The sequence below is a fragment of the Littorina saxatilis genome, linkage group LG1 (genome assembly GCF_037325665.1).
Source record: "Littorina saxatilis isolate snail1 linkage group LG1, US_GU_Lsax_2.0, whole genome shotgun sequence".
Classification (NCBI taxonomy): Eukaryota; Metazoa; Mollusca; class Gastropoda; order Littorinimorpha; family Littorinidae; genus Littorina; species Littorina saxatilis.
In genome coordinates this window covers 92,191,696-92,209,986 of record NC_090245.1, presented here as the reverse complement: position 1 = coordinate 92,209,986, position 18,291 = coordinate 92,191,696, and the positions used below count along the sequence as shown (strand labels likewise).

Genomic DNA, 18,291 nt, shown 5'->3' with positions numbered 1-18,291 from the left:
TCTAGTTTGGCTATAGACATTTCTTTGGAGAAAGACTGATCTATGGCCCTTGGGTTTCATTCAAAATTTCTGACAATTAAGCAGAAACTGGAGAAACCAGCTCCGATTTTCATTTTAAACCACTTAGCACAGGGTTCGTACAGGTCATGGAAAACCTGGAAAGTCATGGAATTTGATTTTTAATTTTCCAGGCCTGGAAAGTCATGGAATTTCAATTCAAGTCATGGAAAGTCATGGAATTTAAAAAAAATAAGAAAGAAAAAAAATTAACCTTTAGCATGCCAGCGGCGATTTGCGTCGCCAGCACAAGGCTTGTTCGTATGACCAACTTCTCGTTCGTATTTGCACACGAGAATAACGGTATTTTTAACGGCACTTGAGCCAAAGCGAGGCTCACTTCCTTCCGTTATCTCGTCGTGTCGTCTGCGCTGCATTTGAGTCGGTTTCGTCAAAGTTTTCTGCTTTTGTTTTTGCATTGATAAAGTACTTTAGGCTAGCGCTTTGACAAGCAAGATGGAGGATGATGAGTTTGAAACTTTCTTTCGAGTTGTTTCTTGACAACAAAAAGTATGCGGAATTGGAACGAATTACCGAGGAAGATCTTCGCAATGAACTGTGTATCGCGGTAAAAAAAATGACAGTTCGTCAAGTCACAGTGACGGTTATGAAACGGAATTTACGAAAGTGCAGATGGATACAAACAGTGGCTGGTCCAATTTAGTGAAATGACAGGACCAGCAAACATTACCTCGTCGCGATATAACCTTCGTGGTTGAAAACGACGTTAAACACCAAATAAAGAAAGAAAGCAAACATTACCGATAATCTGACTGCGTAGCAAATGCTTGACTTGCTAGTCGAAGAGACACTGCGTAGAAACTGACTCAAATTCAGTGCAAAGCATAAGTCAGTGTCAAAACTGGCACTGACAAGACGTAAAAAATTTGCGTGTTCGAAAATGGCGACCTGTGGATCTAGTCATGGAAAATGTTATTGAGGCTCATGGAAAGTCATGGAAAAGTCATGGAATTTTGTTTCTAAAAACCAGTGGGGACCCTGTTAGCAATATTTTGGCTCCTCTAGAGCCATTATTTAGCCAATTTGAACATTTCGAGTTTTGAAAGCTTTTTTGACTGACGCACTGATCTGTCTAGATCAGTATAACAAAGGCTCTTGTTCATATCTATCAACATTGGTAGAGTTTACGGCTTAGTGAAGTCAACCTTATCCCGCAGTGGGGCACTGCGGTTATGAAATTAAAGGCCCCTCCTGTTTTTGGAACCGCAGGAGCTTTCTAGTTTGCTGTTAGGTAGATTTTTGGTTCCTCTTTCCTGTCATGCTCTCTTTTTCTTCATGAATTCTTTTCTTTTTTCTGCCTTCTTGCTCATTCACCTGTATTTTTTCCAAAAATCTCTTCTCTTGCCGCTTGTCTCGCGATTCATGTATAGTTTAATCTGTTAGTGTTCTGATGTAAGTCCAGCAGTAGATAGGTTAAGCCTATTTTAACATACTGGAAACTGGTAATCTTCCAGTAGGTATTAATTTAGTTTTACTAAAGCCTGCTGGGACACAAGTAATGGGTTAGTGCATTTGTAAACAGGAATCGCTTGACAAGTGGCCCCCTTCATCCCCCCCTTCCTCGTCCTGATATGGCTCTGCGTAGTCGGCTGGACGTTAAGCAACAAATAAACAAACAAACAAAAGTCAACCTTAGCTAGATGGACTGCCACATTGATTAGGCATGCCTACAAGTGGTGGCAGGAAAGGGGGCAGTCAGTCCTCCCTCTTCAGGCAGCACGGACTCAAGATTCCTCCCTTGAGCAAGATTCTTGCTCCTGGAGATCCTGACGTACATAATTGTCCTGTTAGAGCCCTCAGCAGTTTTCTTTTATGGACTCTGCACATTCGATCTGAAACTCAGAAACTTCTTTTTATCTCGCTTAACATGGTGAGGTGTAAGGATATTTCGAAAGTCACGTTAGCCAAGTGGTCCTCCACCATAGTTAGACAAGCCTATGTCAGAGTCAGTCAGGGGATGTCGGGGCAGTCTTGCCATTTACTACAGCCAGGTCTTTTGAGGCAAGAGCTTGGTCTTCCTCTCTAGCAGTTCTTCAATCTGGGCTCCTGGCAGAAGTCCTTGAGTCGGCTTGTTGGCTTTCTGAAGATGTATTCTTCAATTTCTATCTCAGAGATGTCGCTACTTTGAGGCAGGACGGCAGTTCTGCGTTACTTGCTTTGGTAGTGGCAGGACAGGTTCTCAATTCCTGATTTGGTAAAGTGCCCTCCACCTATAGTAGCAATCTGCTATATGTGAGTTGGGTAAAGATATGTAATTTAATCCAAAATTTTAATAGTAAATTTTCATTTAATTAATATACTTACCCAACTCACATCGTTTAGGCCCTCCCGCCTCCCCGCTGTGGGGTTTGTTCCTAAAAAAGATGTGAGTTGGGCTTTGTTCGGAATGATACAAATGGCGGCATATGCGCTCGCATACGGGAGACGGACCCGGTATTGGTCGGTCAGGGATACCAGTATAGGTATGGATCACTCTTTTTTTTAGAGTAGTCTCCCTTGTTACCAAGGGGACGCGTACAGCGTTACCAGCACTGAACTAGGGTTAATTGCGATATGTGAGTTGGGTAAGTATATTAATTAAATGAAAATTTACTATTAAAATTTTGGATTATAACATATTTTTCTTTTCTTCTTCTTCTTGTCGATCACTTTTTTCTTTCTTTTAATTCAAGCTATGATTCAACAATCATTTTAGAATATTACTCCTGGAATGATGAATTGAAAAGCAGCATCAGCAGACTGTGTATAGCATTAACAAGGGATATAACTTTGGCGGTTTCTGTTTTTGTCTAAACTTTCTTCTTTTCTTACCTGATTAGTTAGCCCTTTTGAAGGTGTTCAATTGAAACAAACTGACTTGAAACTTGTTTCTCATTTGGTTCAAGCTATGGTTCAACAATTATTTAAAAATATACCACCTGCAATGAAAAATGTGTAGTACAAGGGAGGTGACTGTTAATTTCTCTGTGTGCTTTGTTTGCATGGGTATTTTTCTTTAATGCAGTAAACATTTGTTTTAAACAAAGACAAAACTAAGTGATGAAATCAAATACCTTCAAGTTTACACAAAATTTTAGTTATGTGCATCTCCAATTTTAAGTTTTTGTTTAAGCCGCTTCTAAAACTCTTCTTGAAATTTGTTTACCACTTGTTTTTGTAGACCCCCTAGCAAGAGTGATGCAACCAAACCCCTTTAAGTATAGAGGTTTTTGATTTTGTGCATTCATCCCCCCGAAAAAAAAAGTGTGTGCTGTTTTCAGTTTTAAAGCCAGGAGAGGCTCAAATATCAACTCTTGAATTGCTAAAAAATTCACTTTCAGCTGGTTAGTTACAAATACCTTCAAGTTTACAAGATTTTTTACTTTTGTGCATCTTCAATTTTAAGATTTTGTTTAAGCTTTTACAGTCCTGAGACATCTTGCTTGCTGGCTCGCGCGCAGTTGTTCCCTCTTTATCTTCACTCTGGCTTGCTGCAAAATCCCTCACCCGGATTTTTTTTTAGACAGGCCAGGGACTGGTTTTCCCTTGACTGTATAGGGGCTTCTAAAAACCCTTCTTGAAATGTGTTTACCACTTGTTTCTTTAGACCTCTTAAGCAAGAGTGATAAACCAAACATCTTCAAGAATATATAGGTTCTTGATTTTGTGCATTCTTCCCCCCCCCCCCCCCCATTTGTTGTTTGTTTGCTGTTATTAGTTTTAAAGCCAGCAGAGGCTCAAAATAGCCCCCTCATAAAAATTCTAAAATTAATTAGATTACATTCTTATCCCAACTCACATATAGCAATTTACTTCAGTTTAGTGCTAGGACGCTGAAATCGTCACCTTGGTAACAGGTAACCCTAAAAAAAAGAGCTACCTTGACCCTATAACAGGACAAAGTCACGCGTGACTTCCTGACCTTGCCGCCATCTTGGAATCATACTCTCTCCAGCGATCCGTGGATACGGACGTGTTGATTTTCGCTCCGGCTTTTCAGCCGTTTTTGTCTGATACTTCTTGTGTCAGACCCACACCTTGGTACTCGCGCACGTTCCTCTGCTCTCTACGTGTGTTTGGGGTGAGCTATGTTGATATTTTTCATTGTTAGTTGACTTAGGTTTTGCCAGCGCTTAGCTGTTGTTTACACTTTTCACCCACCATGTTGGTTAGTGGTAAAAAGTAAACTCTAAGCCAGTGGCGGAGCCTTCTCCTGTCAAAAAGCCTCCCCGTAAATCGTAAGCCTCTGCGAGTCATGCTGTGATTAACATCTCAGACCTCTCGTCAAAATCTTCTTTTGATGTTACTTTTGACATGCCTTTATCCATGCCAAAATTGCCTTCAGGATCTTTTACAGTCGCTTCAGGTTCTAGCTCTGTTAGTGATAAGCAAGATGTTTCTGCTATTTTGCGCTCAATGAGCTACTATTGACATGCCTGAATTACCCATGCCAAAATTGCCTTTAGAATCAATTACAGTAGCTTCAGGTTCTAGCTCTGTTAGTGATAAGCAAGATGTTTCTGCTATTTTGCGCTCACTGAGCGCTCAGATTTCATCACTTTCAGCAGAACTTTCGTCGACCAAGGCAGATCTTCTGTCTTTTCCTCCTGGTGTTGGCGATTCCCGTTCCCTGGGCAGGGTGCGTGTTCCTCCTTCGGCCACAGTCACGTCCGCTGACGTGCATGCGTCTTTTGATGGCAGTGACGGTCATTCTCTTCTGCGTTCTCAGGCCTCTTCTGGTGGTCGGCCTGTTAACGATCAAGGTATTTATTCTTCGTTAGTAGCCGGGTTCTCCGGCCAAAGCGAAGATCGTATACTGGAGAAAGTAGCCACGCCGGTACGCCGCGCCGTGAGTGAAAGCTTAGGTCCCCGGCTTACGACGTTCCGGTTGCATGAACGGCTAGGTCGAGGGAAAAGCCCAGATACGTGTTCGGTCTCTGATCGAACAGGGGAAGTGCGTCAGCCGTCGCTCTCTGCAGTCAGAGCAGGCGGTAAGGCAGCACAACATTCCCCTAGGGACACACTGCTTGGGTATCGCATCCCTCGCTTTGTCGTCTCTTCCTGGTGACGCTTCGCCTGACTATTGTAGTCAGGGCGGAAGTGCGTTGCCTGGTTGCACGGATGTGCGGGATTATGAGTCGGATTTTGGTGCTTCCGTTCAGGATGACGAAGATGCCAACTTCCGCGCACCGGTTGAACTTCCGCTAGCACTGGCTTTGGCGGTGGAAGTTGCTTCACGGTATTTCGAGGAGGGTGTGGCAACACCTGTAGGTTCGTTTGCCCAACCTCCTTCCGCTTTGGGGGATTTCCGTTCTGCGAAACTGATGAGTGACTGCAGTTCCATTTTCGGGAAGTCCCGTTGGTAGCGTTTGAGCTGTCTAAGCTACTGGCTACTGTTCAGCTTGGCGGTGCGTTTCACGCTGTACCGTTGTTAACAGCTCATGGTCTGGCTCCTGTTTCAGCGCAGCCTTACCGTGCTTCTTTGTGTTTAGCCTCAGCTTTGCCTGCTGGTTCGGCTAAGAAGTTTACACTGCCGCATAACTCAGTCAATTTATTGACTCGTTTGCCTTGCCTCGTTCCACTTTTCCAGTCACACCGGAACTTGCAGCCCTTCGGCAAGATGGATACAGCAGAGACAGAGTAGTCCCGTTTTCGGAGAATTCTCTTTTGTCTTTGGAGAAGACTGGCTTACGCTTGCTTGAGTTATCGTCCCTGAGGGAATAAGCACATGATCTTTTCAAGTTATCCTCTCTTTCGGAAACTTTGCAAGGATTTTTTATCGTGCTCTATCTTCTCTGCTCTTGTCAACTTCGAGTTTTCCGCTCTTTGCTTTTTGTGGTTCATCAGGGGAGTGTTCGCACGTCTATGCTACGGTGCTTTCCTCCCCATCTTCTGGTGAGAAGCCGTGAACTGCGTCAGCTTGCCGCATTTTGCCTCAAATTAGGCAAGATAACGAAGCTAAGCAAACACACATAGGGTTAGACCCTCTGTCTTTGGCAGCTTTGCGGTATGTACGCCCATCTATGGTGAAGCTGCATACCTCTTCTTTTGCGCCTTCTCGGATGAAGCTGCTAAGGCCGCTAATTTTTCGCCTCAGTGGCGAGAAACAAGGCAAGCTTTTAAAACAATCTCAGCTTTTACGGTTGACGGAATCGCGCTTTACTACAACTCGCCAGAACATGTCCAGTTTACTGGTGCACATTCTGACTTGAAAAATCTTTAGGCTCTTTGAGCCACTGTTCGTAGCTTCTCGGACGGAACTTTTCTGGCTAAGCCTACCTCTTAAGGCAGTGGCTTCTGTCAGAGACTTTCGCTGCGCAACACAAAGGACTTGCAGAAAGTCCTTAGTTTCACCTTTTCATTCTAAAGATTACGGAAAGAACTGAAATACCTTCATGGGCTAAACTTAGGTTTGGCACCGAAGTTTTTAGCATTGGGTTTGTTTTTCTCCCATACGCTAAAGACAGTGAGCTTTTATGTTTTGCCAGCAATAAATAGAATCACATTCCTTGAGGTCAGTGATTCATTTTGGCATTACGCCTCGCAGGGTTTCTCCCGCGAGTTAACAGGCTACACTCTTCTTGTAGCCTTCACTGCGACGGCCCCTGAATATTTCTTTAATTTGCAATGTGCTAGGAGTTTTCTCCTACATAGCAGATTAGTACGCATTTGGTCGCCCTGTTAAATTCTCTAGCCTTCTCGGCTAAGCCATCGAAGTGACGTCACACGCGTCAGGATATGGTATAGGCTTCCGGTTTTACCGCGCCTACCCCTCTTTTTATCTGAAGGTTGAATCACGGTTTTCCATTTCTGGGATTCAGCTTTGGATAATTTTTCATGTCTTTTTGCATGCTTTTCTAAGCGTCAATTTAGGCAAAGCCAATTTCACTCAAAGGACCGGCCCCCGTAGCGCAGTGGTTAGCGCATCGGGCTGTGGGCCGGGAGGTCGTGGGTTCGAATCCCATCAGGGTCATGTGGGTTTTTCGGGCTACGGTCGGCTCCTACCCAGAGTGGAAGTGCTATGGTTCCTATGGGAAGGCTGGAATCACACAGCCGAGTGTCATTCACTTAAAGAATGCGACTTTGAGGGTGCTCAGGTTCTGTATACCTGACCAACACCGCAGGTGCGGCAGTTCTCGGGCCTGGTTGACGCCAGGATATATTATGACAGTCAGCGTAGAGTGCTGCCCTGTCACGTAGTCTCAAACCAAATTGGAAATCCATAGCATCATCATTATAATCATCCTCATCTCATTAATCATCCAAAATTATAAATTGTCCTTGCTCTTGTGGCCCTTCATGCCCGGAGCTCTCATGGTGACCTTGGTCTCAGTGTTCCTGTTCCATCCTTCCCTGAATAGTACTTCTGCTGTCAGTCTTCAACGTGTGACGTTCTGGGGGGTCGACGGAGGGACGTGGTGGCGGTCTGCTCTCTGGAGGGGACCCTCACTCAGTCTGGCTCCGCGACTTAGCAGTCAATGTCGTTAGTAGGGGGCATAGTAGGTAGTGGGCTGCGTCCGTTAGCTCGGGACAGACCCACTACTGAACACCGTCGAAGTGACTCAGCAGAAGTGCAGTGTCATCTTCCGAGGGTAGCCTACCGCAACGACCCGACATCCCTCCCTGGAGCGTCTGTAAAATCGACAAGTCTGATAGCGGAACGAAATTCAGATGTGGATGGAGCAGCGAGTGCAGGGACGGGGCGGCGTGAGAGCACACCGGGACAAGGAACAGGTGTAAGGAAAAAAAAAAAAATTAAAAAAAAAAAAAAAAAAATTTCACTCAAAGGGCAGAGGGGAGGGTACAGCTTACCTTGCCCTCAGCGGCTTTCCCAACTTTAGGTTTCTAGCACTTGTTTGCTAGTTAAAGAAACCTTGGTTTTATAGAGGCCTTATTCTTTCTCTAGGCTAGTTCCCTTGCTTTGAGGATATTCTCTCAAGGCTTGGTGAACTAACTCTATGTAATGCCTCCAGCGTTACTGTCATCGGGAAACTGAAAATTTGAAGACGCTCGCGCACCCCTCTCTCGGGATGGGTAGCGATAGGAGCATAGTTTGAGAGCGGATCAGGTTACTGATACCCTCACATGTCTTTCCCAATTGCGGGCTGGGCTAACTTAGTACTAGCATGCAATCAGGTTTTCAATACTCCCTATGTTTCACTACTGATTTTGCAATAGGGAAAGTTTACCCTCATCTTTACAGCCTCGGCATAGTCTTTATCGTTTTTCAGCAAAGGCCGTAACACGGTCTCATTCTGGTCACCGAGGTTAGGGAGATGGGTACTTAGCTCTCGCTGATACCACTCCCTTAGCCATTGAGGACAACGGTTGTCTTCTCTGGTGCTTGATTTCCTATCAGAGCTTTAGCCTTTTCTTTGAAAGGATCAGTGACATTCTGTCACTCTCTCTCGCAAATGGGTCCTTCCTCCTCACTCTTTAGCCTTTTGAGATAAGGCAGTAAGGTGAAGAAAAAGGGGGGGGGGGAGTGTTTTTTGTATCTTGGACTATTCTCTTTTGGGCTCTGTCCAGACTGTTCCTTAGAACATGGGCCTACTTCTAGGCCTTACATGAATTAGGCTATGCTTCTCCCTAATCTTGTCAGTGTGACTTGTTTAGCTCGCATTATAAGATGACAGGTCTCTTTTCACAGAGAGACCATATACTGGATAGGGATCAATACAAAAGACCACAGCAAGACAAATCTGAGTCTTTTGGTTTCGGAGTTTCGATGCTCCACAGGTTTTGAACCGCTGCATTCTGCTAGCCTTCATAAACATTATGTGAAACGTTCTTCCTTTTCTCCTAGCTGCAGCGCGCAGAGGGAGCGAGATTCACACACTCTTTGGCTCACAGTGTTATGTAGGTTTCAATAGAGGCTCTCTACCTCACTCTGTTTCAGGCCAGACTTCTTAGTCAGGCATCAACAACTAGGACAACCATCTCTGATGGTTTTTATAGTTTTTTTCTTTATAAGATTCTCGCCATAGGCGATCCATTGTTATGAATCTGACCAGTTATCTCACTATGCTCCTTCCTGTCCTTTACAGGAGGTTTAAAAGTTCATAAGAAAAACTACTCTTATCGTTTTTGGACACAAGGGTAGACAGGGTCTTATCTACGTTGGTGTTAAAATCGGTAGGATATTCCGAAGTCCTGGGCTCCGTCTACTGGTTATCGTAGGAGCTCTCTTTCAACCTTTACCTGCGTGGCTTTTCCAGCACGCGGCGTTGCGGTTCTAATGCGCTTCCAGCAATGGTTGCAGCAAGGCATTCTTTTTGCCTAGCTCATTTATTGAGCATCCCACCGCCTTTGTTAGCAATCTGCTATATGTGAGTTGGGATAAGAATGTAATTTAATTGAAAATTTTAATATAAATTTTAATTTGATTGTATACTTACCCATTACTCACATAGTGGATACCCTCCCACCTACCCCGCTTTTGAGGGTTTTTGGGGTCCTAAAAAAAGGAGGTGGTTTTTCTGTTCGCTATCGATCGTATGATTCCAAGATGGCGGCAAGGTCAGGAAGTCACGCGTGACTTTGTCCTGTTATAGGGTCAAGGTAGCTCTTTTTTTAGGGTTACCTCCCCTTGTTACCAAGGTGACGATTTCAGCGTCCTAGCACTAAACTGAAGTAAATTGCTATATGTGAGTTGGGTAAGTATATAATCAAATTAAAATTTATATTAAAATTTTAAATTTTCAGCTGGTCAGTTACAAAAACCTTCAAGTTTACAAGATGTATATATTATGCATCTCCAAAAAGCTTGTTTGTTCTAAAATTTAAAGGCAGGAGAGGCCACCTAAACCCTCCCTAAAATGCTAAAATTCATTTTTGGCTGGGGGGCGCTGCCCCCCTTGACCCCCTAGCAAGGGCGCTGCCCCTGCACCCCGGCCTTCCAAAATGTTCAGTCCTGGCAACATTTTGGGCTCCCACCCATGTAAACATCAACTGCCTCTGTCCTGTGTTTTCTGAATGTGATTGTGTGAATCCGAATGAATGAAAGATGTTTAATTATATTACTCCTGAAAAAATATTAAAACTCCTGATTTTTGACTCACATGCGAAGCAAAAGTGAGTCTATGTACTCACCCGAGTCGTCCGTCCGGAAAACTTTAACGTTGGATATTTCTTGGACACTATTCAGTCTATCAGTACCAAATTTGGCAAGATGGTGTATGATGACAAGGCCCCAAAAAACATACATAGCATCTTGACCTTGCTTCAAGGTCAAGGTCGCAGGGGCCATAAATGTTGTCAAAAAAACAGCTATTTTTCACATTTTTCCCATTTTCTCTGAAGTTTTTGAGATTGAATACCTCACCTATATATGATATATAGGGCAAAGTAAGCCCCATCTTTTGATACCAGTTTGGTTTACCTTGCTTCAAGGTCAAGGTCACAGGAGCTCTTCAAAGTTGGATTGTATACATATTTTGAAGTGACCTTGACCCTGAACTATGGAAGATAACTGTTTCAAACTTAAAAATTATGTGGGGCACATGTTATGCTTTCATCATGAGACACATTTGGTCACATATGATCAAGGTCAAGGTCACTTTGACCCTTATGAAATGTGACCAAAATAAGGTAGTGAACCACTAAAAGTGACCATATCTCATGGTAGAAAGAGCCAATAAGCACCATTGTACTTCCTATGTCTTGAATAAACAGCTTTGTGTTGCATGACCTTGGATGACCTTGACCTTGGGGCAAGGTCACATGTATTTTGGTAGGAAAAATGTGTAAAGCAGTTCTTAGTGTATGATGTCATTGCTAGGTTTAGTAAAGGTCAAGGTCAAGCATGTGAGTCGTATGGGCTTTGCCCTTCTTGTTCCTTTTGTAACTCATGAAAGCTCATTTATGGGGTTGGCATCTCTGCAATTGTTTTGTCACCAGAGTTATTTACGTCATCGGCACCGTGGCGCAAAAATTTGCCTTGTGTCTTATACAAAATAGTAACATTGATCAACAAGGATTATTTTCTGAAACTATACTTGGAGCATCTAAGTTCCATACCCTACAGTTTTCTGCAGCTGCTCTTTGAAAACAACAAGAAAAACGTTTCCCTTATTTTTGACCCTCTAAATAACTGAATGAAAAGAAAATTCACAAGCGATAAATTAGTCTGCAAATATTATTGAAATTGAATATGAATTTTCTTTTTGACCTGAAAGCAAACATGATTTGGTAAAAAAAATAATTATTTGTCATTTAAACATTTTTTCAGAACCATTTGGTTACTATGTAGCAACTGTTACACTAGGCCTCTGGTGATATCCCAATTTTTGCTGATTCCTGTGTGTGGAAGTGTTGACTTTAATACAATTCAATTTTCAAGTTTCTGAGCAAAACTTTGTTTCAGTAACTTCTTGTCACACATCTGAGTACCTTTTCTGAAAACTACCCATATAAGTTGCTCAAAAGCAGCGCAATGTCAAGACAAGCTAAAAATATTGGTGATGAAAGGAGCGATTGTGAAAGTGTGGTGCTAACCAGCTTGTATCCTACACTCTGCTAGGTACGTGCCACCAGCCAGACGCCAGGCACCGTCAGAGCAAGGCCAGCGAGGTCCTCCAGGGGGACCCTCCTCCCAGCAACCCCTGCCGCAGAGAGAGCAGCGGCGAGAGAGAGGAGACGCCTGCCAGGAGAACCGCTGGGACAGGGGACCGCATCCCATGGCCCAGCAGCCTGCACACCTGTCAGCCCACGCCGGGCCCCCGCCTGAGGCCAGGGAACCCCCCTCCGACAGACTCAACGGTGGTCAGTATTGCCTTTTGCCACCTTCCACAAACCACACTTTAAAATCTTGCTGGTTTTAGCTCCTAGACATAATATCAGAGCAGTTTTTGTGGTCCATCCTTAGAAATTATCAGAGCAGTTTTTGTGATCCATCATTAGAAATGAGTGTGTTGGAATCCTAGGTCATTTTCAGACTTGTTTGTGTCAGCACATACCAGGCCCCTGTCACAGTCCCTGGCTGCTTGCCTTCCACACACTCTCTGGTCTGATGAGCCTTTGTCTTTAGGCAGGAGCTTAGCTGTACGCTTTCCCCCCTTTCTGCCTTCTAGGCAAAGTCCTCAGGAAAGTGGACCTGGAGAAACCAGCGCTGGTTCTGGTCGCCCCGCTTTGGCCAAGCCAGCACTGGTTTCCCGACCTACTGCGTCTAGCAGTTCGGCCCCCGATCCCCCTCGCCATGAAAAGAGGAGATCTCGTGCAGCCTCGGTCAGGCGTCCCGCACAAGAATCCTCAAGTCTTGAGCCTACACGCGTGGATTCTGTCCGAAGCTCTTTCCGTAAGGCAGGGGCCTCTACCTCTACACTGAATTTAGTTCGTCATGCTCATAGGGAATCTACCTCTTCAGTTTATTCCTCCCATTGGGCAGCTTGGTCTAGGTGGTGCGCTAGTAACGGCGTTAAGCCTCTTTCACCTAGAACTATGCAGGTAGCTAACCACCTGTCTTGGTTAGCAGAACAGGGAGCTTCTCCCTCCTCTCTTAGGGTCCGGAGGTCCGCGATCTCTTCAACCCTTTCGCAAATTGGACATAAGATTTCACTCGGGGGAGTGATTTCTACTGTTATTAAGGGTGCTTCCCTTTCAGCGGCTCGTTTGAAGTCTCCTCTCCCTGCGTGGGATTTAATTTTGGTCTTGCGGTTCCTAGCCTCGGATGAGTTCGAGCCTATTTTTTCAGCCAGTTTGGCTAAATTGACGCGCAAGGCCGTGTTTTTAACGTTACTCGCTACCTTAAGGAGAGGTAGTGAGGTACACTCTTTGTCTGGTTTAGAAAAGGACATTTTGTTTGAGAAAGATGGCTCCGTTTTGCTTAAGTTTGTACCCGGTTTCCTTGCGAAGAACCAGAAACCCGGTCAGATTTCTCCCATCCTGCATATCCCACCCTTGAGCAAGATTTTGGCTCCTGGAGATCCCGACATTTTGAATTGCCCTGTGAGATCGCTCAGTTGCTACCTGTCTCAAACACGGCTTCTTAGATCAGAAAGTCAAAAACTTCTTTTCATATCTCTAAACACTGCTAGGTGTAAGGATATCGCAAAGGTGACTCTGGCCAAATGGATCTCCACTTTGATCAAGCAAGCATATGCCTGGTGGCAGTCGCAATCTGGTGATGTTAGGGCAGTCTTGCCTCTCACCTCTGCTAGGACTCATGAGGCAAGGGCCTGGGCTTCCTCTCTGGCAGTTCTCTGGTCCGGCAGACTAGCCGAAGTACTGGAAGCTGCATACTGGCGCTCTGAAGACGTCTTCGTCAATTTTTACTTCAGAGATGTGTCTTCTTTGAGGCTGGACGGCAGCTCTGCGCTACCTGCTATGGTGGCTGCAGGCCAAGTCCTACGTGCTTAAATTTTTGGTAAGTACCCACCACCTATAGTAGCAATCTGCTATATGTGAGTTGGGTAAAGATATGTAATTTAATCCAAAATTTTAGTAATAAATTTTCATTTAATTAATATACTTACCCAACTCACATCGTTTAATCCCTCCCGCCTCCCCGTTGTGGTGGTATTTGGGTCTAAAAAAGAAGTGAGTTGGGCTTCGTTGGGAATGATACAAATGGCGGCGTATGCGCGCGCATACGGAAGTCGGACCGGTAGTTGGTCTGGCTTGGGATTGGTCACTTTCTTTTTTAAAGAGTGGTGTCCCCTGTTACCAAGGGGACGCGTACAGCGTTACCAGCACAGAACTAGAGTTAATTGCTATATGTGAGTTGGGTAAGTATATTAATTAAATTAAAATTTATTACTAAAATTTAGGATTTATGGATTACCACACAGAAGAATACTTTTATGGGTTGTAATGTGAGTACCTGATGTTTGACACCAGTTTTAGCAGTGTTTTGTTTGGTTTATGTGCTGCAATGTGTGTGTGCAAGTCCGGAAACTGTAATTTTTGACCAAAATGGTCATTATATCAATTTTCACAAACAAAGTCCAATGATCATGTCATCACATTATAGCCAAGGGTATAAGCAAACAAACCGGCACGGTTGGCCCAGTGGTAAGGCGTCCGCCACGTGATCGGGAGGTCGTGGGTTCGAACCCCGGCCGGGTCATACCTAAGACTTTAAAATTGGCAATCTAGTGGCTGCTCCGCCTGGCGTCTGGCATTATGGGGTTAGTGCTAGGACTGGTTGGTCCGGTGTCAGAATAATGTGACTGGGTGAGACATGAAGCCTGTGCTGCGACTTCTGTCTTGTGTGTGGCGCACGTTAAATGTCAGAGCAGCACCGCCCTGATATGGCCCTTCGTGGTCGGCTGGGCGTTAAACAAACAAAATAAGCAAACAAAACACATGCCAAAGATCCAAGAGATATCTCAATAAATGATCGAGCAGTGAACAGATTAGTGAACCTACCGAAGAAAGCGAAATTAAATTACATATCTTACCCAACTCACATATAGCAATTAACTCTAGTTCAGTGCTGGTAACGCTGTATGCATCCCCTTGGTAACAAGGGGAGCCACTCTAAAAAAAAAAGTGACCAATACCCATAAGGCCATATTAATACATAATCTGACTTCCGTATGCGCGCGCATACGCCGCCATATGCATCATTAAATTACATATCTTACCCAACTCACATATAGCAATTAACCCTAGTTCAGTGCTGGATACGCTGTACGCGTCCCCTTGGTAACCAAGGGAGACCACTCTAAAAAAGAGAGTGCTCTATCCCATAATGCCAGACTAACTACTAGCCTGACTTCCGTATGCGTGCGCATACGCCGCCATCTTATCATTCCATACTCAGCGCTCAGACAAGCTGGTCGCATTTGTGTACGCTCTGGCTGTTGTTCAGCCTTTTGTTGCTTGGTCTGAGGGACCGGGTTTCTTCTCCTTGGTATTCTTTCGCCGTCTTACCTTGCTACTGTATTGAGGTGAGATCGTTCTTTGTTTTGTACTTGTTGTAAGGCGTTGTTTGGCCATTTTTGACTTTTGAAATTTTCCGAAAATTTTTTCTGAAATTTTTTTGACAAAGTCTTACTTGCTATGGCTGATAACGTTAAGAAGAGGCAGAGTTCTAAGCAGGTGGCTGCTGAGTCCTCCCCTCCGAAAAAGACGCCTAGAAAATCTAAACAAACCGTCGCGGCGGTGTTAGAACCTGACTCAGGCAAATGTGTTGATGTTTTGTTAGACATGCCTTCTGCCGCCATTTTGCCGGCGGCCATTTTGCCGGTGAAGCCTTTGGATAAGGTTACTCATGTTGCTAAACCGGCTAAAGCGGTTTCTGCTCCTGCTGTTTTCTGGTCTAGCTGCCGCGGACGTGGCTTCTCTTTTGCTTGCACTTAGTTCGCAGGTATCTTCACTGGCGGAAGAAATTTCGTCTACGCGAGCTGAACTCCGTTCACTCCCTCCCGGGGTGACAGGACCGTCATCTTTGGCCAAGATTGTGGCGGGCCCTTCTGCTACGGTGACTACAGCGGATGTTCACGCTGTTCAGGATGGGGATGAGATTATCCCACTTTCGTTGGGTGTTCCGTCTCCTGGTGGTTCGCTGTCACAAGGTATGTCTGCTACACGAGTACCCGGGTTCTCCGGGGAAAGTGTAGCGCGTCTACAGTCAAAAGTAGCCACGGGCATCGCGCTCACGGGTGAAAGTTCTGATACTCCTCCTGGCCATCGCCGCGCTGTCGGCCGGTCAGGGGGGGGTAGGGACACTGTAGAGCGTACGGAACGTTCGATGCTTTCTGCCGCGCCATTTGACGTTGGTCAGTCTGTGCGACTTCCGCTTCCTCCTTTGGGGGAAGAAGACAGTGGAGATGGCTCTCTGTTTGGCTATGGCAGTCAAGCGGGGGGTCAACTTCCGGACTGTACTGACGTACAGGACGACTGTCTGGACGATGGCACTTCAGTTCTGGGAGACGATGCCGGGCTCCGTTTGCCGTCTAGGCTGGGAAGTGCGGTGGCGCTTGCAGCTGAGACGGCTTCAAAATACTTTGAAGAGGGTGTGGTGGAGAGCAAGTCTCAGCTTGCTCCACCTCCTTCGGCTTGGGGGGATTTTCGTGTTGATAAGAATACGAAGGGTTCTTTCAAGTTCATCGAATCTCCTTCTCTGGCATTTGAGATGTCGAAGGTGTTGGTGAAGGGTTGGTCTAAGGGTCTGCCTCCTGTTCCGTTGTTGGCACAACACAGTGAGGCTCCCGAGGCGGCTGTACCGTGGTTAGCTAAGGTTGGTCAACAAGTTCCTTGTTCGGCTAATCTGCGCAACTTCAAGCTGGTAGTCAACCCAGTCAGACTGATTGATTCCTACTCTTTGCCCAAGTCGATACTCCCGGTGACACCGGAACTTGCGGCTTTAAGGGAGGATGGTTATGCGAGAGAGAGGCCTGTCCCTTGTATGGAGGCATCGTTGATGTCTTTAGAGGAGACAGCAAGGTCTCTGCTGGAGCTGGCGTCTGTGTCAGAGTCACTCCAGAGGTCCTTGTCGAGATCGATTGCGACGTCGCTCGACCCCTTTGAGTTCCGGTATGACGCTTCCTCGGAGGATGTGACGACTTTGTTGGCTACTTTGGCCAGGGTGTCACAGGAACAAATGACTTTGTCGGCTAGATTGTACACGTTTGCCGTGCATTCTCGCAGGTCGGCTTTTTTGACGGGGTCAAGAATTAGGGACAAGGTGACGATCGAAGCTCTGAAGGTTTCTCCTGTCATGGACGGTTCACTTCTGGGTCGCGAATCGTTGGATGCTTTGCAAAAGGAAACGCATGAGGCAAGGGATCTGGCTATTGCCAAGATTGCGCATCAAGGTTTTCAGAAGCCTCAGGGCAAGCCTCAGGGTCAAGGCAAGGCTCAGTCTTCGTCCGCGGCGGCGGGCAAGACACAGGGTCAGAGCTCTGCTTCTCGGGGTAGGGGGCGTGGTGCCTCTTCCCAGAAGAGGGGTTCTTTTGGCGGGTCTAGGGGGTCGGGGCGCAAGCCCCACCCCCAATGATGCCCTCCCGAACTTTCGGTCCCGTTAGCCCCCACCGTTGTGGTGGCGGGTGGCCCCTCCAGGGCCCTCACTACCTGGTCACGCTTGGTGGCCAGCCAGTGGGTATTAGGGGTGGTCAGTTCGGGGTTCCGGCTACTCTGGGCAGAGAAGAAGGCACCTCTGTCCAGGATACCTCCGCCTTTCAGATTTCCAAACGATCCCGAGGCCAAGTTGGCTGTGCAGGGGGAGGTGGTTGCTCTCCTGCAAAAAGAAGCGATCGAGGAGGTTCGCGATCAGGGATCGTTGGGATTTTACGGCAGGCTCTTTGTGGTGCCCAAGGCTTCGGGCGCGTGGAGGCCAGTTCTAGACCTTTCATGTCTGAACAGGTTCCTGAGAGTAGTAAAATTCACGATGGAAACCCCTGCGTCGGTGAGAGAGGCTCTCCGTCCAGGAGATTGGGCTACTTCCATCGATCTCACGGACGCCTACTTTCACGTGCTGATGCACACAGCAGACAGAAAGTGGCTGCGGTTTCGGTGGGGGGAGAGGATTTTTCAGTTTCAGGCTCTCCCGTTCGGTCTGTCCCTCTCTCCATGGATTTTCACGATGGTCGTTCGTCAGCTCTGTGCTCTAGTGAGGCAGGAGGGGGTGCGCCTCAGGGCGTACCTCGACGACTGGCTGATTTTACACCAGGATCAGGTTCTCTGCAGCACACACACGCACAGGGTGCTCAGCCTGGCGGGTCAACTCGGGTTCTCAGTCAATGTGGGAAAGTCCGAGTTGGAACCTTCACAAGGGTTCACCTATCTGGGCATAGAGTTCAACACGGTGGAGTGGTCAGTTCGTCCTGCTCAAAAGCGGGTGGACAAACTTCAGGCGTTGATCCGTGCGCTACACGGAAAGAATGTGGCCTCAGCTCGGGAATTGTATTCTATCCTGGGTCAGATGGAATCAATGGCCTCGCTGGTTCCGTTGGGAAGAGTGCACAAAAGACCGTTTCAGGCGGCTGTGCAGACTCGATGGGATCAGGCAACTCAAGCTTGGAGTTGCCAGGTCGAGTTGGGGGATTGGTTCAGAAGCACCACAGGTGTCTGGCTTCTTCCTTGGGTGTCCCAGGGTGTTCCCATCACTCCCCCGGCCCCGGAGAACGATCTGTTCACGGATGCGTCTCAGACAGGGTGGGGAGCTCATTTGGCGGATCAGACAGCTGCGGGTGTGTGGGACGTCAGTCAAGGGTCCTTGCACATAAACGTCCTGGAACTGGAGGCCGTGGCCTTGGGCCTGAGGTCGTTTCTTCCTTCTCTGGCGAACAG

At 46.4% G+C, this 18,291-nt stretch overlaps 1 protein-coding gene across 1 annotated transcript in view; it reads left to right on the top strand.

Moving 5' to 3' along the window:
• The window catches only part of LOC138953776 (3-hydroxy-3-methylglutaryl-coenzyme A reductase-like), a 146,836-nt gene that overhangs the window by 62,998 nt on the left and 65,547 nt on the right, over nt 1-18,291 (top strand). Inside the window, exon 21 of the mRNA XM_070325718.1 lies at nt 11,579-11,820. Coding sequence (XP_070181819.1) covers nt 11,579-11,820 — 242 coding nt within the window. The remainder of the gene's footprint in view (nt 1-11,578; nt 11,821-18,291) is intronic.